Source organism: Dendrobium catenatum, unplaced genomic scaffold (assembly GCF_001605985.2).
Source record: "Dendrobium catenatum unplaced genomic scaffold, ASM160598v2 fragScaff_scaffold_993, whole genome shotgun sequence".
NCBI classification, from domain to species: Eukaryota; Viridiplantae; Streptophyta; class Magnoliopsida; order Asparagales; family Orchidaceae; genus Dendrobium; species Dendrobium catenatum.
Window position 1 is genome coordinate 2,153,044 of NW_021319455.1, and position 23,507 is coordinate 2,176,550.

General features: G+C 35.8%; 1 protein-coding gene across 2 annotated transcripts in view; it reads right to left on the reverse strand.

Annotated features, from left to right (window-relative positions):
• The window catches only part of LOC110116505 (histone-lysine N-methyltransferase ATX4-like), a 32,567-nt gene that overhangs the window by 5,843 nt on the left and 3,217 nt on the right, over positions 1 to 23,507 (reverse strand). For both annotated transcript variants that reach the window (XM_020850086.2, XM_020850087.2), the window contains exons 7-21: positions 23,258 to 23,323; positions 23,061 to 23,152; positions 22,857 to 22,946; positions 20,111 to 20,246; positions 19,845 to 19,932; positions 19,619 to 19,718; positions 19,332 to 19,456; positions 18,078 to 18,223; positions 17,851 to 17,955; positions 13,335 to 13,399; positions 12,844 to 13,045; positions 10,053 to 10,139; positions 9,887 to 9,937; positions 9,725 to 9,814; positions 1,627 to 1,713 (exon numbers count right to left, since the gene is read on the reverse strand). In XM_020850086.2, coding sequence (XP_020705745.1) covers positions 1,627 to 1,713; positions 9,725 to 9,814; positions 9,887 to 9,937; positions 10,053 to 10,139; positions 12,844 to 13,045; positions 13,335 to 13,399; positions 17,851 to 17,955; positions 18,078 to 18,223; positions 19,332 to 19,456; positions 19,619 to 19,718; positions 19,845 to 19,932; positions 20,111 to 20,246; positions 22,857 to 22,946; positions 23,061 to 23,152; positions 23,258 to 23,323 — 1,530 coding nt within the window. The remainder of the gene's footprint in view (positions 1 to 1,626; positions 1,714 to 9,724; positions 9,815 to 9,886; positions 9,938 to 10,052; positions 10,140 to 12,843; positions 13,046 to 13,334; positions 13,400 to 17,850; positions 17,956 to 18,077; positions 18,224 to 19,331; positions 19,457 to 19,618; positions 19,719 to 19,844; positions 19,933 to 20,110; positions 20,247 to 22,856; positions 22,947 to 23,060; positions 23,153 to 23,257; positions 23,324 to 23,507) is intronic.

The window sequence follows — 23,507 nt, forward strand, 5'->3', positions numbered from 1 at the left end:
ATTAAACTAGTCCGACGCATGTCGACAAAAATAATCATAAATCGTCGAAATGGTCTCCATTCAAAGAACGGATAGCACCAGCACATTCCGAACAACTAAAATGGGTAAAATCGACACCCATATTGGTCAAGGCTATTGATCGACGAATATCAAAATTTTGCGTGCACAAATGGAAGTGAATCTGAAGTACCCTAATGACGACCCGATCAATCTAAATAAATATTCATTAAAAAATGGAGATTTTCTTTTTATTACCTATTTAAAAATAAATTAACTAATTAATCTAAATTAAATAAACCCTAAACTCACACTACCCATCTCATTCCCACCCACGCCTCATTCACGCATCCGCTCTCTCTCCCTCTCAGCTTCCTCATTCTCTCCCGTTGCCTCTTGGTTTGCACAACCCCAGCCCATCGCCCCTGGCCTTCCTCCACCGCCGTCAGCTCAACCTAGGTAAACCATTCATTTAGATTGATCGTGCCTTGATATGACCACTATGTCGTCGCTGTTCACGTACATCGGGTCCACCTCGATTCGCACTCACAAAATTTTGATTTTGATCATTCGACATTTTTTTTTATTTTGGTCTTTCGACATCCTCGGCCAATATAGATGTCGATCTTAGCTATTTCAGATGCCCCAAACTCATCGACTCTGTTCGTTCCGTGAACGGATGTTATTTCAACAATTTAGATTTTTTTAATTCAACGCGTGTTGTGAGAGTTTCATTCGACGTCGTGCTCTTTCGCTTTTGAAACTCGCCGTACGCAGTCGACTTGAATCCAACACTAATATTGAGGTCAACAATATTATGAAAGGAGAAATATAGATATATAATCGCTCAGATAAAAGATAAGAAATATAGATATTTTACTCAATTTAGATGTATTAATAGTGAAGATAATAGGATTTGGGTTAAAGATGAAAAATTACTTTGAGAAATTACCAAATGATAAATTTAAGAAATAAATTATTTTAGAAAATTCTACCGAACAATATAGTAAAATATATTATAGATTGTTCCATAAAAGTGAAATAATTTTAACTTTAAAAAGGATGCATAAAGACAAAGCTTTAAGTCGAGATAAAATACTTATTGAGATTTAAAGAGTTATGGAAGATATTGCAATAATTTGGTTAAAAAGACTTTTTAATAAAATTTTAAAAATTAAGAGGATGCCAAATGATTGGAGAAGAAGCATGTTGAAAGTAATATTAAAGAACAAAACCAATGGTAAGACTCTGCTAAATATAGAAGAATCAAATTTATGAGTCATATATTGTAACTAAGCAAGTGAGTGCAGGAAATGTTGAAAAAATAGAGACATTAGAAATAATTAAACAAAGATTAAGTGATGGAACCACTTGGTTGTGGGCTTGATATGATGGGAATGATGCAGGTTTGATTGTTAAGATGTGAAGGGAGAAAGTTAGCACTAGGGGACAACTGAGAAAAATAAAGAAGCACATCATTCAATAAGCCTGTTTTGCTTAATTTGTTGAGAGATAACTTGCAGATTATTGAAGGCAAAAAGATTCTAAACACTAGCTCTAATGAACAACTTACACTACCAAATAAACTAACAGAAACAAAAAGTAGAGCGGAGCAAATAAATATCTCACATAGCAATCCTTTCCTTCTGACCGGTAACGAGCCTCTCTTAGATTTGCAACACTACCCCGCACTTGCTCACCACGATATTCAAGAACCTGAAGATAAACACAACGCCTAAGTTAATATTTGTATTGCTTTTATAGTTGAAAGATGAATATTTTAGGCAAAAAGAAGTCCACCAACTGAATAAACGATACAAACTTGATGAAACAAAACAAGTATTTAGAAATGTTAACAGTGAATAATTGTATAAGAAGTAGCTCTTGAAGGACATTGAATAAAACCTGATGACAGAGTTATTATTATGTTATTCTCAATGGAGAAAGTGTAAGAAAAAACAAAACCAATGCAATGTTGAGAAATAAGCTATAGCAGAAAATTAGAAACAGGAAACATAAATGAAACTACAGAAAGCTGTGAAGAACTGAGAAACTTCATCTTCTTCCATTAGCATTGTAAGCTGCAGTTATGTATATATATATATATAAGCATCAATACCAAAAAGAAAAAAAACAGAGAATGTTATAAAGTAACGGTAGTGGTTGCTGAAGACAGTAAACCAACGCTTGAGATGATCTCTAAAAAAGGTGTGAGGCAGCTGTACAAAGAAAGTGGAATAGAGAGTCGGTGTATCATAAGTGGAATAACATATCTTCAGCAGCTTATATCATATCACCGCCCCTCAAAGTAACAATTCGTTCGTGAATTATTAACTTGTCTCATAAATGAATAAACCGACCAGATGGTAAAAAAAAACAAAAAAACAAAAAAATAAATAAATAAATAAACCGAACAGACGGTAGAGATTTTTGTGAAGAGATCATCTGGTTGGTCTCACGAAGCAATGTGATGCACGGAAATGTGTTGTTGTTTGATACAATTCTGAATAAAGTGATAATCTATTTCAATATGTTTAGTGCAAGCATGAAAAACAAAATTATTGGCCAAGTACAGAAGTATTATCACAAAACAATTTGGTTGGAGTTGTCAAGGGGATCCAAAACTCCAAAAGTAACAGGCATAACCAAATGATATCAGTAGAAGCAGTGGCTAAAGCTCGATATTCCACCTCGGAGGAAGACTGAGCATCTAAAGTTTGCTTTTTAACTCACCAAGAGATTAGTGTAGATCCAAGGTAAGCACAATAACCCGTGATAGAGTGACGATCTGATTTTATGCATGAAATTCAAATGTGGACCTAGAAATTGGGAGTTCAAGGTGTGTTGTACGACGAAAATATCTGAGAACTCATTTTAGCAGCTGAAAATGTATAGTAAATGGTTTGTGTATGAGTTGACATAAAGAGTTAACCGCAAAAAGAATATCGAGTCCGGTGATCGTTAAATACTGTAAGGAACCAACCAATTGTTTGTATTAGTAAGGCTGAGAGAAGAGTTCAGAATCACCTGTAATTGGAGGAAGTTTGGAGTAAGTTTGGACGGCAAGAGAGTAAGTAGCGGTTTGCAATCTTTCATATCAGCTTTAACAAGCAAATATGTAGTGTACCTAGCATGGTTTAAATGGAGACCAGCTACTGTGGAGAAAACTTGGATGCCTAGAAAATAAGCAACAGGACCAAGGTTTCACATAAGAAACCGTGAATGGAAATCTTGAAGTAGAGATTCAATGGCCTTGGCATCATTGTCAGTGAGTGGATATCATCAAACACTAGAATGTAGAGACAAACTAAGTTATGATGATAAAATAACAGCGATGAATCAGCAATACTTGTAGTGAAACCATAGTTTTCAAGATGCATGGAGAAGTTAACAAACCATTGATGAGGTGTCTGTTTAAGTCCATATAGGGCATTCTTAAGCAAACAAACATGATTAGGAAGTTGAGATTCTTGGAAGCCCGGGTAATGCTTCATGTAGACAATCTCATCTAAGTTGAAGAAGAAATGTGTTTAAACATCAGTTCAAGAATGGTCCACTTGTAAGTGACGGCCTCAATGAAAAATATACTAATTGTTCAATTGGAATAAATGTATGATGATAGTCTAAGCCAAACTCTTGTTTAAAATCTTGAGCCACTAAAAGAGCTTTATAACATGCAATGATTCCATCATAATTGTATTTTGTTTTACACAATCATTTGCATCCTAAAACATTTTGCTCAGGGGAAGGGGGAACCAAAGTCTAGGTTCCTTGTTTTTGTAGAGCTTCAAATTCTGCACTCATAACAAACCTCCAACAAAAATTATTCTATCTGGAATTCATACCCCAATGAAAATGTGTCACGCCCAGTACCGAACTTATACCGAGCAGTACTCGGTACTCGGTACCGCTCGGTACCTGAGCGTAAATCGGACGGTTCTCCTGTCCGGTATCCGCACAGAATAAACTCTCCCAAAATTCATGTTTAACAGCTTCAGAGTAACCAGAAGGTGAAGTAGAAACTATGTTAAGATGAAGGTCAAATAGAGGTTTGAGTTTAAGTTTGCATGTTTGAAACCTAGTGATCATGGGATGTCGAGACTCGAGACAAAGCTGATGAAAATGGGTGGATGATGTGAATCAGTGTAGTAGATATTGTATTAGTTGATGGTGGAATGGAATGGGAATTCGGTGAGTGTAGCTGAAGAGATGGGGAAGAAGTATTTAAAAGTGGTGATGAAACAGATGCAGATGCTCGGGAGGAGATAGTCATACTCGGTGAAGTTGTAGTAGGTATAGGTGTGATAGGGGAAGATGCAGCAGGCATTGATGGAGCATGTAACATGAAGGTTGGCACCAAAAATGGACGAATGGTAGGTGTAGCAGTTGTGGTATTGAAATGTGTCTGTGCAGCTTGGCATGGGAAAATAGATTCATGAAATTGTACATGCCGAGATATATAAATACAACCAGTGGACTGATCATAGCATTTACATTCTATAGCTTTAATAGCATAGCCCAGAAAAATGCATGGTTGTGACCTTGGCTAAAATTTATTTCGAGTTTTAGGGGAAAACTAGGGTTAGCATAAACAACCAAATGTTTTCAAGTGGTTGAAATTACAAGGTCACCTATGCAAGCATTCATAAGGTAAAATATTGTGGGTGACTTTGGATGGCAAACGATTACTTAAGTACGCATTCATAAGAAGAGTATCAACCCAAAAAACAATAGTCAAGTGAGCATCAATGAGAAGTCCTCCAACCGTTTCAAGTAAATGAGAGTGTTTATGCTCAACAACCCCATTTGGCTCTCGAGTATAAGGTCAAGTTGTTTGATGAATAGTGTCGTTCATGTATTCAACACCACCGTCGGAATCAGGTATTTTAATGGATGATTGAAAATGTTTTACCACAAGCAATTTGAAATGAAAAAATATGGAACAAGTCTCATATTTGGAATGAAGAGGATACACCCAACAATATCGTGAAAATCGTCAACAAATAATAGATAATACTTATAAGATTGAACTGACAAAATTGGGGATGGGCCCCATACATCAATATGGATTATTTCAAAACAATGAGTAATTTTGATTACAGATAAAGAAAGCTATAGCGCAAGCTAAATAATATGGAGTGGTAGGCGACTGTGAAGTGGGTAGAAGAGTTGAACGAAGTTGTAGAGTAGAGAAAACCGTATGTCCAAGCCGCTTGTGCCAAATAGTGTTGGTAGAAGTTGACAGAAGATATGGATCACACCTGTGAGTCTCAAGAACTCCCTCTGCTCCTTCAAGATTTTAGGTAAGGGTCACTCCAACATAACATTTATCTTGGAAAGATCTGCAGGTACTCCTAATTTGGACACCACGTCCCAAATGCTCCACCCTCTAATATGCAAAAGAATATTTCTTCAAATTGCAAACAACTTATGCTCCTTTAATGTCACAAACATAACTCTCAAGTGCTCCAAATGCTCTGCCTCAGACCAACTATACACCAAAATGTCATCGAAGAAAACTAATATGAACTTGCAGAGGTAGGGATGGAATACCTTGTTTATTAGTGATTGAAAAGTAGCTGGGGCATTTGTGAGCCCAAAAGGCATCACTAAGAACTTATAGTGGCCTTCATAAGTCATGAAGCATTCTTGTGAATGTTAGCGGACCACATTATAATATGATGGTATCCCAATTTCATATCAATCTTGGTGATCTTGAAGAATATTACCGATTCATATAACTCATCCAGCAACTCATCAATGACTAATATAGGAAACTTATCCAACACCGTTTTCTTATTTATAGCTCAGAAATCTACACAATCTTCAACTTCTGGTCTTCTTCACCAGCAACACAAGGCTGGATAAAGGGCTAACACAGGGATGAATGATTTGGGCCTCCAACATCTCCTTGATTAACCTCTCAATTTCATCATTCTGAATATGTAGGTACCTGTAGGGTCGAACACTGATAGTGGATATCCCTTCTTTCAAGTTGATGGTATGCTCATGCTCCATTTGGGGAAGCAGACCTTGAGGCAGCTGGAACACCTCACTGAATTGTTATGAGAGTAAATGGACTATCTCTGAAACCTCCTCCTCTTTCTACATGCCTTCCTCTCCCACGAGGCTATAAAGCTCAACCAAGAATCCCATCCCTACCCCCTGGAATTCCCTCACAATGGTATTCAGAGAAACCCTAATTTTAAATAGACTAGGATTCCCCTAATCCTCACCTCCCTCCCTCCTACCATGAATTTCATGGTCAATGCCTTCCAATCCACCTTGGTCTCTCTCAGGGTCTGCAACAACTTCATGCCCAAAATTACATATATACTTCCCAACTCCAAGGGAAGAAAATCCCATACTATATGTATGTCCTGGAGTGTCAGCAACAACCTCCTGCAAATCCCTCTACTCTTTTCCACCTTTCATGTTCCATCATGACTCTAAAGATCCTTGTCTCCACCAAGTTCAATCTCAACTGGTCCACAACCCACTTTGAGATGAAATTATAGGTAGCCTCACTATCCACCAAGACCATCACAGGCTGCTCCATGATATGTCCCCTCACTTTCATGGTGTGATTTGGAGTAAATTCCACCACTGAATTAAGGGGCACTTCCACCTCATCAAGGTGTGGGTGCTCCCCTCCCGCTTCTACTTCCTCCACCAGATCTCGGTGTTGGTCTCCTCCTCATCACAAACCATAAGACATGAAATGTGTGGTCTTTGCACCGATTGCCTAATACATAGTTTTCATCACAATGAAGCACAGACCCCTTCACTCTCTTATCATGCACCTCTGCCTCTGTCAGGCGCTTAAAGTTGGTCCCGAGAGGAACTCCCTCACTTTTTTTCCCTCGGTGCCTCCCGCTGAAATGACGTTGTCTGGATTTTCGATGCCAGTGAAGTCGATGTACTTCTGTAAGAGCCTCTCGCTACCCCGCTCAACCAGTGGTCCGCTCGTAGGTCAGACCTGAGGCCCTTGATGAAATTTCCCTCAAAAACAACCTCCAAAATTCCCCTCAGCCGCCCCAACAGCAACTCAAATCTCTCCTTGTACTCTATGACAGTCCACTAGGCAAGGAATTGCCCATATAGCACTCCTTCCCAAATGGCTCGAAAACATTCCAACAAGCAATCCTTAAACTCTTCTCAAGAACAGATCTGATATCTAGCCTCCTCCACTGGAATCAAGAGAGAACTTACCCTCCAAACATAGCCCTGTGGGATGCGGCTATAAGATTCTCCTCCTCACTCAACCCATTCACCATGAAATACCTCTCCACCCGATATACCCACCCAAGAGAATCTTCCCTTCGAATATTGGCATCTGCCACCGATGGTTCCCCCCATGTATCGAGGGTGGGAATCCCACATTTCTTCCATCCACCTCCCATAAATCCATCCCCATGACTCGGCTCATCCCGTTCCTCCAATAGTCCACTCTTGCCCAAAAAGGTCTCCCACAATGGTCAATCACCCTACCACCTCCACCATAAAACTCCCTTCCTACTATCCCCTAATCCGAAAATGCTATTTTGCCCTTTATCGAATTATTCTCGTCTAATCTCTTTTCTCTTAGATTCGGCCAGGGGAATCCTGGCCAAATCGTGATGAGGGTTAGCAATTGAAACACCGGTGAAACTTTGGATTGCATCTCAATGAGTTTCCTCATCATCTCCTTCATCCCTCCAAATCAGCTCTCCATCCGATACTCTATGGTTGAAAACCTTCCTTCATGGTTGAGAACTATCCCATCCCGAATTTGATTTTCTCCACTTTGCCTTCTAACGCATTCACCTTCTTTACTGACATCTCTCCAAAACCTCACTCTGATACCAATTTGATACATCTTGGAAGTAAAAATAGCAAAGTAAACAAGGAGAAACTACTGGAATACGAAGATAGGTGTTGATTTTGTTATTATCTCTTCAACAAGAAAGAAAGATACAAGTGATCTATTATTCTAGAGATAGATCGGCTCTCCCACCAACCCTAGGCATCGCTAGGAACTCTCCAAGAAAACTGCATCAAAAAATAAATTACATAAATTAAAATAACAACATAATTATCCCTAAATAAGCTCCCCTAATTCCCTTCCAAATCAGCCACCTTCCCTAAATAATTCCCTCCCAAATTTGATTTCAATTTGAATATATTTCCCTAAATAATTCCCTCCCAAGTTTAAATAAAACTTTCCTAAATAACTCCCTCTTGATTCCTCATCCTTACATAGTGAATATTAACTCCCCTAAGCCCCACAAGAGGGTTAAAAACTCCCTTCCAATTACACAGGTTCCCACCAATCTATTATATGCTAGGTTCAATTGGTCACAGCCGAGCGGCTGGCTCCCGCTCGCCCAAGGCGTGAGCGTAACACAACCTTTTGCATGACTTCAAACATATACTGAACCATGGATTTTTCATTCATTTGGAGCTAATGTAGCTCTTTCTTTAGCTGAAGGATAGGAGAACGATTCGTGGATTGCAGGCGATGCTCAATGGTGAGCTAAATTTCATGATAGGAATCAGGATTGAGAAAATAAGGTAATAAAGAGTGATAAATAGTTGCTGCCAAATTTTGATCTATAAGAGTCCAAGTAAGAAACTGCGGATTAGTGGAAATGAAATAAGGTAATAAAGAGTGATAAATAGTTGCTGCCAAATTTTGATCTATAAGAGTCCAAGTAAGAAACTGCGGATTAGTGGTAATGATATTATGAGATGACACAAGTTGTTTAACTGGTTTGATAGTGGAGCCATCAAGGTAACCTTCAAAGCCATTGACACGAAACATATTCAGAATTTGTGATTTTCAAATGAGATGACTATCCACATTAAGTTGGACACTGATTACATTTTTTATATTGAACATGAGATATATGAGTTGAGGCAGGATCGGAATATCACTCAGCATTTGAGGAGAGCCCGCTGAGTGTGAGCAGTGGTAGCCATGATAAAAAAAAAACCTCAGGTAAGCAGGAACCGAGAGAGGGAAGAAAGAAAATAGACTATTATAGCGATGGCCGATTAGGCTCTGATACCATGTTGAGAAAGAAGCTGTAGCAGAAAATTAGAAACAGGAAACATAAAATGAAACCACAGCAAGCTGTGAAAAACTAAGAAACTTCATCTTCTTCCATTAGCATTGTAAGCTACAGTAAGATATATATGTAAGCATCGATACATAAAAGTAAAAAACAGAGGAAGTTATAAAGTAACAGTAGTGATTGTTGAAGACAGTAAACCAACGCTTGAGAAGAAATTCTCTGAAAATGTGTGAGGCGGCTGTAACATATCTTCAGCAGCGTATGTCTTATCATGCAACACCTCTCTGAGCTAAAATTAGCAACCATATCTAAATATATCACTTTTCAAAGCTAAAATATTAAATTAAATCACAAAGTTGATCCAATTTCTCCCCGAGAGACTGTTTGGGTTCAATTTTGTACCGTTGATGGAATAAATTATAGAGGAGATGGTCTGAAATTAAATTGGTCGCATACAAATAGTAGGTGGACCATTTTGGCTAAAAAAAATAGCTGTTTGAACGTATGGAATTTCTGGTGGTATGGAAAACCAATATGATTGAATAAGATAATAGTAAGTATCTACCTCAAAGCAAAACCTCTTAAGACTAAGGACTCACCTTCTAAAGAATAAATAACTTATACATCTAGCGAAAGACAAACTAGGAACAATGTTAGCGTTCAGAAATTACCATTTCACCTTCTTGAATATTCCTACGTGCAAACATGCCCCATCCATGTATTACGGATCTCCCAAAACAGATCCGACTATTTTCTGTTAACTGGAGTGGGAAAAGTGTGAAAATACAGCCTGAATAAAATTTTATAAGAGAAGTGGTGACGGGCAGACATGCCTGTAGATTGTAAAGGCGTTCACTGAATGAGGAAAACGATTTGGGATCCTCCTATTCAGCATTGATAGAAATGTTCAAAATAAGGGCCCTTCTTTTTATAATCATAACAGAACAAAATCTTTAAACAAAGTTAGTAAAATATTGTGGATTGCAGAAGAAGAGTCACCATAGGTGCATTCAAACTTTGAATTTCCTCCAAAGGATGAACACGAAGTCCTGTAAGATGATGAACAATAGGCTCTTCCTGCTTACTCTGAAAAACATTAGAGAGCAATAAAAGATCAACTTTAGAAGGATCTATGAAGAGTTTTACAAGAAGGCCAATAATAATAAGTTGTCTAAAATACAATGATGTTGGTGGCTATTAATTTGTTTGGTGGTGATTGTGTATGTGTGATTGAAATTTGGCCATGTGTGATACATGTCAGATTTCTTTTCATAATATTATTCTTACTGAAATTTTATATCCGTTCATTATTTTTTAAGTGAAGTTTTAGAATATGACAACTATTAAATTATTGTTTTTAATCAAAGATGAATTTATGTAATCTTCACACAAAAATTGACTAATCATTGCTAAAGTAAAGACTTCGAAGCCTATAGGTTGTGATTTTTTTGTGTTTTCATTGTCCTTCAGATCATATTGCATAAGTAAACCCAGACCTTTAATGATCCTATATCAAATTGTATCAATTATAGATGTGTCATCATGTTGACTAATCGTAAAATAAGTTAATTAAGACGATCAAAAAATTAATAAAGTATGTGATATAAACAAAATCAGGTAACATAACATAATTATTATGAAGATCTAAATTATGTTCCCACATTTAATAGTAGGTATAATCTTGAAGAAATTTCAAGTTAGATCAAAAATTTGAAAAAAAAAATTGCTTATATATCTATGATCCATCTAATTTTGAAAAAGATGACCGTGCTGAATATAAATTAGCTCATCATGCTCAACATTTTGGCAATATACAGCAAGTAAAACAAAATTAATATGGGCTAAATAGAAAATAAGCTTAAAGAATAATCTGTCATATCGAAAAAGTAATTCTAATATTAGCATATAATGATAGGTTTATAAATCTTGTAATTAAACATGATTTGCCTCAAGATTAATATAGCATCATAATGTATTTTGTTACAGAACTTAGGCAAGATATTAGGGTTATATTAAACTACAATTTATTAAGAACCCTAAGTGCAATTTTAACCAGATATTTGAATAATGAAGCTTGCTACAAACAACCTGTTAGTAAGGATACACCCATTATTAAAATCCCTAAATAAAAATCTTTATCCTCTCCTCTCAAACATGCCAACCCTACACTGACATCAGAATTATGCTTAATGGAATCTGATGTTATTAAATAAATTGTAACACAAGAACATCCTTTTGAAAATGAATTATATAAAGATTCTAAATTATAATTGGATTCTTTTAATGTTGTGCAGATTAAATTTACACCAGCATTAAATACAGTCATAATTGAATTGAAACCTCTAAAGAAAATTCAGTATACAACTGAAAACAAAATGTAATCTATATTTAAATACAGTCAGAATTCAAACCCGAAATCAAACTTCTGTTTGAGACTAAGCTTCGTTTGGACGGCTTTATTCATGCTTCTTAAAGTAGCTTTTTAGTACAAACTAGAAGCCGCTTTAAGAAGCACTAAAAAAGCCGTCCCAAACGAAGCCTAATTGTGAAACTTGCATTGAGCTTACAGTCATATATTAACCTAAATTGAACAACTCGTGCCTACTAAAGTTTATAAATTAAATGACCATGCTGATTTAACTCCTAAATCAATTTCTAATAAAATTGTCTCCATCAATCAAACTAAAATTGATTTTTTCATGGTTTTAATTATTTGACATCTAAATTAATAAAGAGAGTTTTAGTGAGAAAGTCAAATTGCATCAATATTTCAATGAATTTGTGAATAATGACTACCAAAAAATAATACCACCTTTGACTACCATTGTACTCAAAACACCACCTGTTGTTGCCTATTACTTTGAATGAATGTATATGTATTGAAATTATGGAACATAACGATGATTCATATTATCTAAGTGTAGGAAAATTTGGAACTCTAGATTTTTATTGGATCTTAGATCCTATTTTGGGCACTTCTTGTCAAGACAAGTAAAAATCAATGAATATCATGTATTGAAATAAATTTTCTTTTTTTCTCAACTCTTATGTGTGTGTTGGTTGGAAGTCTATCCTTGGTGCACTTCACAAGTCCTGCAACAGACTATGGAGGTGAATCTCCATGTACTGAAATAAGGCATAGATCTTCTTTTTAGTAATTTATATCATTGTTCTTGATATTAATTTTTTTCGTGGCTCATGTAAGTGCATGAATGAAATTCGGTCAACTATATGTATATAGGAGCCCTTTATGTATCATGAATCTTTATCATTGTCAAATTTTTAAATTTGTGCATTATATTTGTTGTGGAATTTCAGATTTTAATGGCTATTAAATTACTATTTTGAATGACATAGAAGTGTTTGCAGTTTTTAGATCAAAAAATGACTAATTATTGTTAAAGTTAAAGAGTTAGTTGCTTTTGGATTGTGTTTTACGTGTTTTCATCATGCACATCATCCTAAGTTGCATTAGTAAACCTTGAACCCTCTACGATCCCACATCACATATGCAGAAGCATTGCTAACAAAGACAAAATTAAATGAAATTAGAACAATTCAAAAATTTATTGAAATTCAATTAAGCAAACATATCAGCCAGTTGAATCAATAATCTTCAACTCGCACAATCATCTCTTAAGTCCAACTAAATTTGTTTCAAACGCTCAAAGCACAAAAAGAGTTACTGGGTTACATTCTCCACAAATAGAGACAGCTCAGTCCACACAGAGATAATGGTTCAATACATAAATTTTACCATATGCCTAAGTAAAGTTTTAGCAATGTGTACCTTAGAATCCATCTTGTTATAGCTTCGACACCTTGCAGCTGAAGAAGTTTCTAAAATAGGCGTTGTGATGGTCACGTCGTCGCAGGTGTCTTTACGAATCAGTCTACAACAACTTTCCTTCTCCTTTTTATGAAGTAAACTTCTACTAGCGAAGACTCCGAGAGGAGTTTGTATGATTAAAACGTTATCAAGATTTGGAATCCTGCATTGATTGAAATTAAATGTCTAGACTTTCCAACCAGAATACAGTTAACAATAAGAAACAATATTTAAGAAACAGATTTAAATGCTTCAAGATAGCAAATCCAATATTGATGAACAAAAAGAATTTCTATGGTTAGTGCAAACAAAACCTAAATGGCATGAAAAGTTCACCTAAACTATCCAAAATCTAAAACAAGCTGCAGCAAAATCAATGCTGCTTTACATAAAAGAAGCACACCGAGCATATTGAAAAATATAACTTAAAAAGTAGTATATGCGAGGTTTACCTGTGTTGTGCACAATATGATACCATTTTTGTCATTTGTTTGTCATTTTTCACTATGCAGTGTAACTGCAAAAACAATAATAAAAGAGCTTTGATTTTCATCCTAAAAATATAGACTAAGAAAACACTTCAAAAACTTTTATCCACACATAAGGCATTCATAATTGAGTAAAGGCTAAATATGCAGAAAGAACATGCATAAAGAGTGACATTATACCCCAAAAAAAGCACCAATCCATAGCAGAAAAAAATGAACAGTTACAATGCATCTCAAAAGTATGAAAAAGAAAGGCACATTATATGGTACATCGTTGTCCCTTAATGATATTTTTTTAAAGCACGTTTTCTACCTTCAATGGGATAAAGAACCACCAAATTCAGCAATGTTAAGGGAATTCATGCTCAACAGATCATAGGAGTAGCAGCTTTGTCAGAGTGATGAGTTTTAAAACTAGAAAGTATCAAATTTCAAATGACTATTTTATTTTATGAAGATGTGTAAGTAAGAGCTTTAAGTTTTAACAACTCATCGAAGATTAAGAACGAAATAGATAGATCAAAAGTGATATAGCTATAAGTAATGATAGGGTTTTATTTATTTAGTCTTTAAATATTTTAGCTAGTTAGGTTCCTTAATTTTCTTTTTTTTTCTTCTTTGTTTTATTTTTTTTATTTTCTTATTTTCTTTAAGTAGGGATGGAGTGGTAATTTGTGACCACTTGGTGCTCTTTGGTTATTGATAAATATATCATATTCTTTTGGGAGGAGGATATTTTTTTAGAGTTGTTTTCAGGTTATCCTGAGATTTAGGGTGGATTCTGTATTCTAGGTAAGGCAAGGTGTGAAGGTGGGAAAATTATTTGGTGCGGAGTCCAGACGATAAATTTGTACACGTGTAATACGGACACGTGGAGATTTCATTGGCTTTAATTTTTTTAGGTCATTTTATTTTTCGTCGAAATGCATCAAAAATAAAAGCACAGCAAAGTGAAAGAGCAGCAAAAGCGAAATCAAAGCGCAGCGCAAGAGCACCAAAAGTGAAAGCGCAGCAAAAGCGCAGCAAATTACACGTTTTAAATTTCTAAAAAAAATTTCCTTACAACACAGTAAATATCCACGTGTCCATATTACACGTGTACAAATTTAATTGAAGGCCGGACGTAATGTTGCGTCCGGACTCCGCACGCCTGGACTCCACACCAAATAATTTGTCGTGAAGGTGACAAGGAAGTCATAATGGAGTTCAAGACTTACAAAGATTGATTGCCAAGATCCCTTAGTCCTCCCTAGTAACAGTTGGTCTCCTTGCCAGCAGTTTCCCAGCAACAAGATGGTGTGGGCAGCCAATCTTTGAGGAAGAAGTTCTCGGGTTGGGTTTCTTCTATTACATAAAGGCTGACTGGATTCTCCAAATACCTAGAAATCCAATTTTCATGAGTTGGCGAAATGTTCCAGTGAGTAGAAAAGGGTATTTTGCTGTTTTTACCAAGTTATGGATGGAATTCCAACTTGTAGAATAATTGGGCAGGACAAATTGGCCATGGAACACATTGGCAATCTGACGTTTTGTAATCCATAAGTTCATCAGGCAGCAGATTTCAACAGCTGGTGATTCAAGAACGTCCCTAAATCAGGTACCCTGTTTCTATATTTGTTCTTAATTAATTTCTTTTCTTGAAAACTGCGACCTACCTTGTTATTTACCTCAATGCGGAATTTATTACCAAATCATGCCAGGTTCTTCTCCTAAAAGCCCACTAGTCTTGATTCAAGGAAGACGTCGGTCATCAGGTGGGCTGGAAAATTCCAGCAATAGGTTAAGCAAGAAGGCTGACAAGAGTAGCTATTTTCATCCCAAAACCACAAGCTAATGCAGCATTCAGGAATTTGGAAATTGATGCAGTAAGCCTTCCCAGAACCAAATTTCAGAGAATGCTCATGAGTTCATTATTAGAATTTCTCTTTCTAGTTTCTATATATTGATTAAAAAAAATTTAGCCAAGGTCTATATTAGCTTGTTTAGGGTATCATTCGAGGGACTTGTCTTTATAATTATTTTTAGGGGTGTCAATATTTGACACGATCCGAAAATCCGACCCGAAAATTCCGGGTTAAAGTCAACCCGGACCAGAAACGGGTCGGGTTTGGGTTCAACAATTCGAGCAGTTTTAAAATTTGGGTCGGGTTGACACTTTGACCCCAAATTGACCCGTTTTTTACTTGAAAACTCATTTTTGACCCGGAAACCCATATTGACCAGTTTTTTTTCCCGAAAAGCGGGGATTGACCCATTTTTTGACCCAAAAACTAGTTATTTTTTCTCAGTCCCGGGACATTCGGGTCGTGTCGATTGACCCGGACCCCAAGCAGGTCGGGTTCGGGTCAAAAAAATCAATCCGTTTGCAAAAATGGGTCGGGTTCGAGTTGACCCAAATAATGTTGGGTCAGTTTCGGATTCAACCCGAACCCGACCCGTGACCCGAAATTGACACCCCTAATATTCATTTTGGCAACAAGTAGTTTGTTTTCCTTCCTTGTCTATCATCCAATGTTATGGAATCAATATCAAGTAATGGAAAAATACACAAAATAGAATTAAGAACTCAAGTGACACTAAAAAACAAATGGAGGAAAGGAATTCACAAAGCTGACCCCTAATATGATTATGATAATGATAAGCATGATGATGCTTTAAGGATTTCTTCATGGTTGTTTGCATCCGTTTGACAATTCTTGCTGCTAACAAGAAGCATCAAGTGTCTTTTTACTGGATTATTTGACAAGATGATATATAAGAAAAATTTATAGCACCATTCAAAAATCACATGTGATTTCGTTAAGAAAAAATCATTATCTTCAATATTTTAAAAGATAAATCTTAAAACTCCATTTATAATTTAACCTTTGCTGTCATTTTAATTTAATTATTGCTCTATTATACCCCTCGGTTACAAGAGAGAAGTTGATAAGTAGAGATCAAAGATCACTCATTCATTTGTTTTAGTGATACCACTATCCATATCCACCTATGAGAGAAGCGAGGATCCTTCCGCATTGAGAAAGGCAGAGATCCTTACTTGCCAGGAGAAGCAAATCTCCTTGTCTCCATTAGCAGCTTTTATCACACTAGTAGAAACACAGAAGTTGAGATGGCTGCACCATATAGAGTATCGAGGATCCTTCCTCACTGGGAGAAGCGAAATCAAGATTAATTTGTGCTAAACATTTAAGGAGTTTATCATAACTAGTGCTTGATATAAGTCATCAACTCATATCCCTCCAAATGTTCAATCTCTGAGTATTGGTGTTGGCATTTATATGCCTTCCTTCAGTTTACTCATTTATCCCATCTCTTGTAAGTTTTTCATGATGATTAGTGATAAGACAACTATATTTTCTTGCTTTTAAGTTTTCAAAGCAATATGTTACAATCTTTTGTTGCTTCTAGTCATTATATTTGATTATTTTGTTTCCACGACATTTTGTGTGTTCTTTGTGCTTATTTGCAGGTTCTAGTGAATAAAAGTTGTCATCTTACTATTTTCTTAATAGCAACAGAATAATATTGAAAGATATTACATCAAGGGGCTGTTTCGTTGCATGAAAAAGAAATGCAATGTAAAATAATTGTAGTGTATTTGAAATAATTTAGAGTTGTTTGGTTGAGTATAAAGTAAATGCAAGCTTTTGCCTTTTTTTTGTGCTTGAAGTAAAGAGAATGAAGTGTAAAGTAAGGTGGCGGGTGACGCGTGGTAAGTCAAGATTGGCCTGCTAGGGTGGCTGGCGTCCGTCGGCGGTGGCGGGGGTGACCAGCGATAGACGGCGGCGGCAAGGGTTGGCTGCGACGGTATGCCTCAGTGGCAGAGGTAGCAGTCGGCGGTGGCAATGGCGATCAGTTTCCAATGTATTTGAAAATCGCTAAAATCTCAGAAGTTCCAAATACATTGTGGATTTGAACTAGAGGGTGAATTCCTTTTACTTCAAATTTTACTCTGCATTCCTTTTGCGAGAAGTTGTACACTGGTGTATGCTTTTTGCTGATGATATTCTTCTTCCTGATAAGACTAGAGAGAGAGTTGAAAGTGTGGCTCCGAAAATTTTTCGCCCCAGCCTCTCTGCAACCCTTTTCTTTTTTGTGTCGTTGAGGAGAGTTTTAACAAGTTTTAAGTTCCGGAGTAAAATTTCAAAAGGCATATTAGGTTTTAGATAAAACATGTTTACTTTCACATGTTCTACTTTACAATTAATTGTATATGAAATTTTTTCTCTCAAGTATAAAATATATTTAATTGATCTTGACTTCTAAGGTTAATGTCAAATGTTGAGGATAATGCCTTCATCATGCCAAATGTTATTGGAGTGTACCGCCTTCCAAATTTAAGATACGACAATCTGTCTAAATAATTCAAGAGACTCATTAGCTCCACAGTAAGTATGACAAAAGAAATTTAATAGCCTAGAATATTCCAGCATATTATAATTAACCTAGATAGTCCATTACATGTTCGCCGGCATACCTCCATGCGATATCCAGCTCTTGATGCACACATAGCATGATAGTAGGTGGAACATCTATAGCATTGTGTGCAAGAACCATGCATCTGCTTACATATCGAACATGTCTGAGAGGGCATGAAAACATCAGCAACTAATTTATGGCTTTAAAAATCATTGTAGAGCATGAACTATAAAACATTGCAGAAATCATCTAATCCAAGTTCACAGTGTTATTTATAGTATTGACCTTTGCCAATGATTGTAATGGGACGTTCAATATTCCAACAGCAGGCTCCATCTTTTCATCACTTAAGAAAGAGACTTCTGGTTGAAACCATGCACATGTAACATGAACCCAGAGTTCCTCAATATCAGTTGGCTTCAAAGCACCACCTATCAAAATTCATTACAAAGTTAATGTTTCATACTAATAAGCATCCATTTATTAAAAATTTATCTTGTAAGTACTTAAGCACAAAGTATTATAACATTGAAATGCATTAACTACTACGATTTAATTAGGCATAATTGGTGAACATGAGATTTGCTTTATGTAGAAAAACAAGAACTGGACCATTTACTCAACATAAAGTTAATAGAGTATGCATACTTAAGCATATTGTTTTGATTCCTCTATTATAAACAGAGGGATTCTCTATTGACTAAGAGATATAGTCATGTTGAATCTGAGTTCCAGTAATTTGCTAGTCTGAGGTTCTGCTTCTACAGCTAATAATCATTGTACATTGAATATTGTGACATAATTCTAATTTTCCTCAATTATTTTGATTGCACTAGTTGGATGTGTATTTCTCAAGTGCTTCATAGGTATTGGTGAACACTTTAGGAGTCTCTCCTTGTACCAGAGTGAGGTTTGGTTCTTCCTTTAGGTGATTTCTATCTTTATCATTTTTCTAATTTCTTTAGAAGTTGATTTTTGTGTGCAGTTGGAATTTTCTCAAGTGTAATATGTATGGAACTTCCTTTTCGTTGTGTGAGCTTTGCCATTGCTAAAATTTTAAGTTATTTCATTACTTTATTGTGGAATTTCAAATTTTGGCGACTATTAATTTGAAATTGATGAAGCATGTTTGTCATATTTTTATTAAAACTGATTTTTATCAAAGTAACGATTTCGTAAATTGTAGATTGTGTTTTAATGCGTTTTCACCATGTATATCATCCAATATTGCATTAGGAGCACTAGACTCCTAATAATCTTACACCAACCTAAAAACTGTTTGTATCATCATGGCAACTAAAGTAGAACATACCAAATTAGTCAATTAAAAAATCAACAAAAGAAATTAACATGCATTATATTATATATATATATATAGAGAGAGAGAGAGAGAGAGAGAGAGAGTTAGTGGAGCATGTTTATTGTGGTATAAATTGGCAAATTGTATTAATTCTATTAGCATATGCAGAAGGGTTCTATATTGAATATATACATAGAAATCTCTTTCCCATCAATAATTATCTAGAAATATAAAAGTACCTTTCACTGGGCAAAGGCAACACTCTCGTTTATATTGAGGTTTTTCGCAAGCTCTACACACCCAGGATGTGAAATCTCGAATATTTTTGGCTCCATAGCATTCTTGGTGAACAGCTACTTGACACCTGGGAAATTAAATCGATAGACTAGTATTTTTTAATTTTCTTTATAGGTATGATTATTCAGGTATATTTAAAGCAATAATGAGCAATGCCAACGCTTTTTTACAATTAGAAGATCAACTATCCCCAAATATCTTATATGTTAAAAAAAACCAAGAAAAATACCTGTTACAAATTATAATCTTATTGTAATCCCAGTCCTCAACCCATCTACAGATTGCGCAGCGCTCTGTTGTCCATTTAGCAAACACTGGCTGATATCCTTCTGTTGAGATGAAATCAAAATCATAATCAACTCATCATGCATAGATATCCATAGCAGAAATGGAGCAAGATTGATGTTACTGTTAAAATAAATAAGTAAATGCTGGCTCAAATTAAAGCTTTTTACCATGTAAACAAGCAAGCAATTTCTCTTTTCTCACTTTTAATGATGGGCCCTTAGCATGGTTTGGGAAGTGCGCATCATAATGATCCAACTGTAGAACAACATTAGGATGATCAACAAATCTAGCTATAGGTCAAGTCATTAACGATTTATGGCAATATCCATAAGAACAATTAAACTAGAGGAATTATCCAAGAAAAGAAAAGGAAATGGCATCACAAGAATGCTAACAATGTTATGTGTTGAATTGCTGGTCACAAAGTATGTACCCATTTTCCTAGTGCCAGCATTGTACTTTTAACTTTTAAACTACTCTTCCACTTCTTGCCTCTGCAGCCAGTATGCCTCTCCCATTCACTTGGCGTTAGCTTCTGAAGCTTGCAAGAACCACAATGGCATAATACCCTACACAAAAGCAATGTCCTTCATCAGGTCTCAGGGCATGCAAATATTGATCAATATCTGAAAAGAAAAACAACGCTCGACGACTCGTTTATGGGTTCGCAAGCCAAGCTTATTGAGCTCAGGAGTCGAGTTCGAGTTCAAGCTTGAGCCGGTTCGGCTCGTGAGCTCGCGAGCCTGCTCGAATAAATATTAATATTTTAAAATAACTTTATTTTATTTATTAAATTTAAATTTTAAAAAAATTAATAAAACCCACCTAAGTTTTATTTAAATGTTAAACATTCCTTTTTTTATAAATTTTCACTAAGTTTTAAAAATCCCGCTTAAGTTTTAAAAATCCAGCTTAATTTTTAAAAATCTCGCCTAAATTTAAAAATTCCCACCATGGCTCGCAAGCCGACTCAAGCTTGTTTGCAGTGAGATGAGCTCGAACTGGAGCTCGCTTTCCAACTAACAAGTCGAGCCAATAAGGACCTAAACTCGACTCGTTTATAGCCCTAACCAAAACTGCAAGATTATAGGGCAGGAGCTTCTATTGTCGTCTATGCTCATAAGCTGTACTTAAACATAACAATGTAACTTGGACAACATCTCCCAGTTTGAAGAGGGTGTTCGGATTAGTCAAATTCAATAAATCCAAATGACTAGACATGAAGACATGTGCTTCCATAGCCTGTATAATATGCGGATGATAACCAAAAACATGGTCTAACACTAGTTCAGCATGGGCAACTGTATCAAACTAGAATAGCCTTCAATGCTTATATTTAAGAATTAAAAAGATTGTAATTTGTTATGAGCCTAAGATATACAGTGATAAAAAAGTAAATGGTTCATCACAAAAGGGGGGATGAATTCAGGATAAAAGGGTGGGCTAGAGTCCACCTGTTCAAAGCCAAAACCATTTTTTCTCCATCTAAGCCAAAAAAAGGTCTACTATGGAAGCTATTCATTTATTGAGAGGGTTGATGGAGAAGTTGAGAGAGACAATAGAGGATATACATATGATATTTATTGATTTAGAGAAAGCATATGATAAAGTTCTAAGAGAAGTGCTATGGAGAGTTCTAGAAAAGATAATGCTTACATTCAAGTCATCAGGGATATGCATGTAGGAGTTGTTACTTATGTTCAACCACAAAGTGATTTGTCCAAGTATTTTCCTATTTCAGTTGGATTACATCAAGTATCAGCCTTAAGCCCTCATATTTTTTCTTTAGTCATGGATGTTCTCACTAGACATTTGCAAGAGGATGTACCTTGGTGTATGCTTTTGCTGATGATATTCTTCTTGTTGATAAGACTGGAGAGGGAGTTGAAGGTAAACTCGATTATGGAGGTCACCCTTATAATTTAAAGGTTTTCATTTGAGTAGATCTAAAACTGAATACATGGAGTACTTTTAGTAGTAATAGATCTAGTGGGGGGTTTGTAACTTTGAGCAATCAAGTTATTAATAAGTGTACTCGTTTTAGATATATTTGATCTATTGTTCAAAGTGTTGGTAAAATAGATGGGGATATTATTAGTAGAATTCAAGTTGGATGGTTGAAGTGGAGGAATATTGCAGGTTTGTTGTGTGATAGAAAAGTACCACTCAATCATAAGGGAAATTTTTATAAGACAGTGGTGAGACCTGCAATGCTTAATTTATGACGTAGAATGTTAGCCATTAAAAGAGAAACATAATATTATGTTAAGTGTTTGCTGAGAAGAGGATGCTCATGTGGATGAGTGGGCAGACTCTTAGAAACAGGATACAAAATGAGCATATCCGGGAAAAGGTTAAAGTAGTTCCAGTGAAAGATAAGATTAAAGAGAGTCGCCTTAGATGGTTTGGTCATGTAAAACGTCGGCCTTCCAATGCCATATTTTTGGTTAGCAGATAACGTTGGCACCTTGTTATTGGGTTGTAATTCTAATAACTATGGCATAATTAGCTAAGCATAACACATTCAGATGAGTCTACATATTAATTACGCAATATTTTTTGAACAAGCGTAAACCCAGATAAACCAATTTTATAGTTAAAATCTACATAATCTATACTACACCCAAACCTTTCTTAATCAATGTTGTAACCGCCAACTCTAAGTTACATCTTGGTCGCTTCAGCAAGCCTGCATAAGATTTTCTTTTCAATGCCCGCATATGAATTGATACCAAACAATCCCAAAGAAGAATTCTTGCAAATCAGCGTTGTAAGTATGCTTCATTTCCTTCTCTGAATATATTTCCTAAAATGAATTTGCATGTAGTTGGGCTGGTAGAAATAGAAATCTATCAATTTACAAACTGATTCTAGACCAATCAATTAAACAATCAAAATTTCAAAACAGACTGACAGTTTTCTTGCAGTGTGAGATATTCTACACTCATTCATCAATTGATCGCAAGCCATTAGAAAGATAAACATCCAATTTTTAGAAACTAAATACCAAATATTAGTGCAAACGAAAGGAAGGGGTTTTGATATTCACTGTTCAAACCATATCCAAGTAGGATTATGACTACTACTGCCAGGAAAACACTCAGAACAAAATTTATCATATGTGATGAAATCAAAATTAAATCATAATACAGTTTAAGGTTAGATTCAGATGTGCTCACATGTGCTGCTCAACGAAGTATGTTCCATCCACACCACAGCAAACTACAGCTATCTCACCAGGTCGTGCCACTTGCAAATTGTTAACATCTCTGTTAAGAAGAGAAGAAATATTAGTCTAAGAACAATACAAAATCATAAAGAATTGGCATAGATATGAACCTGAAATCAACATATAGAAACAAATACAAGCAAAGCATAATTACCTCGCTTGAGAGTGCTTCTTCTTTGCATTTGTTGATTCAAAATTAAATTTTGACTTGCACTCCGGACAGTAGTAATCTGAGTTTTCAATATCCTTCATAACATGAATTTATATTATAAGAACAAAACACATACAAAAGATGATGGCCACAGTAATCCCAATGATAAGTTAATACTAACAAGATGACTTCAAGCTGACCTTAAGGTTGTCACATATTTTGTCACATTCCGCATGAACCCAAATTTGGCATCCATCACAGCAAACCTATAATTTATTGAATGGTTCAGATAAAGGCTTAGGGCATCCCCAACCGAAAATCTCATTTTTCACTCCAAAATGCAGTGTAACAAAAAAATGGTGTGATTCATCTTCAATCGAACTCCATTTTGCGCCCAGGTAACCGTCTTTCTCCTTAGCACATTTCTTCGGCAAATCTGATAGAGACAGA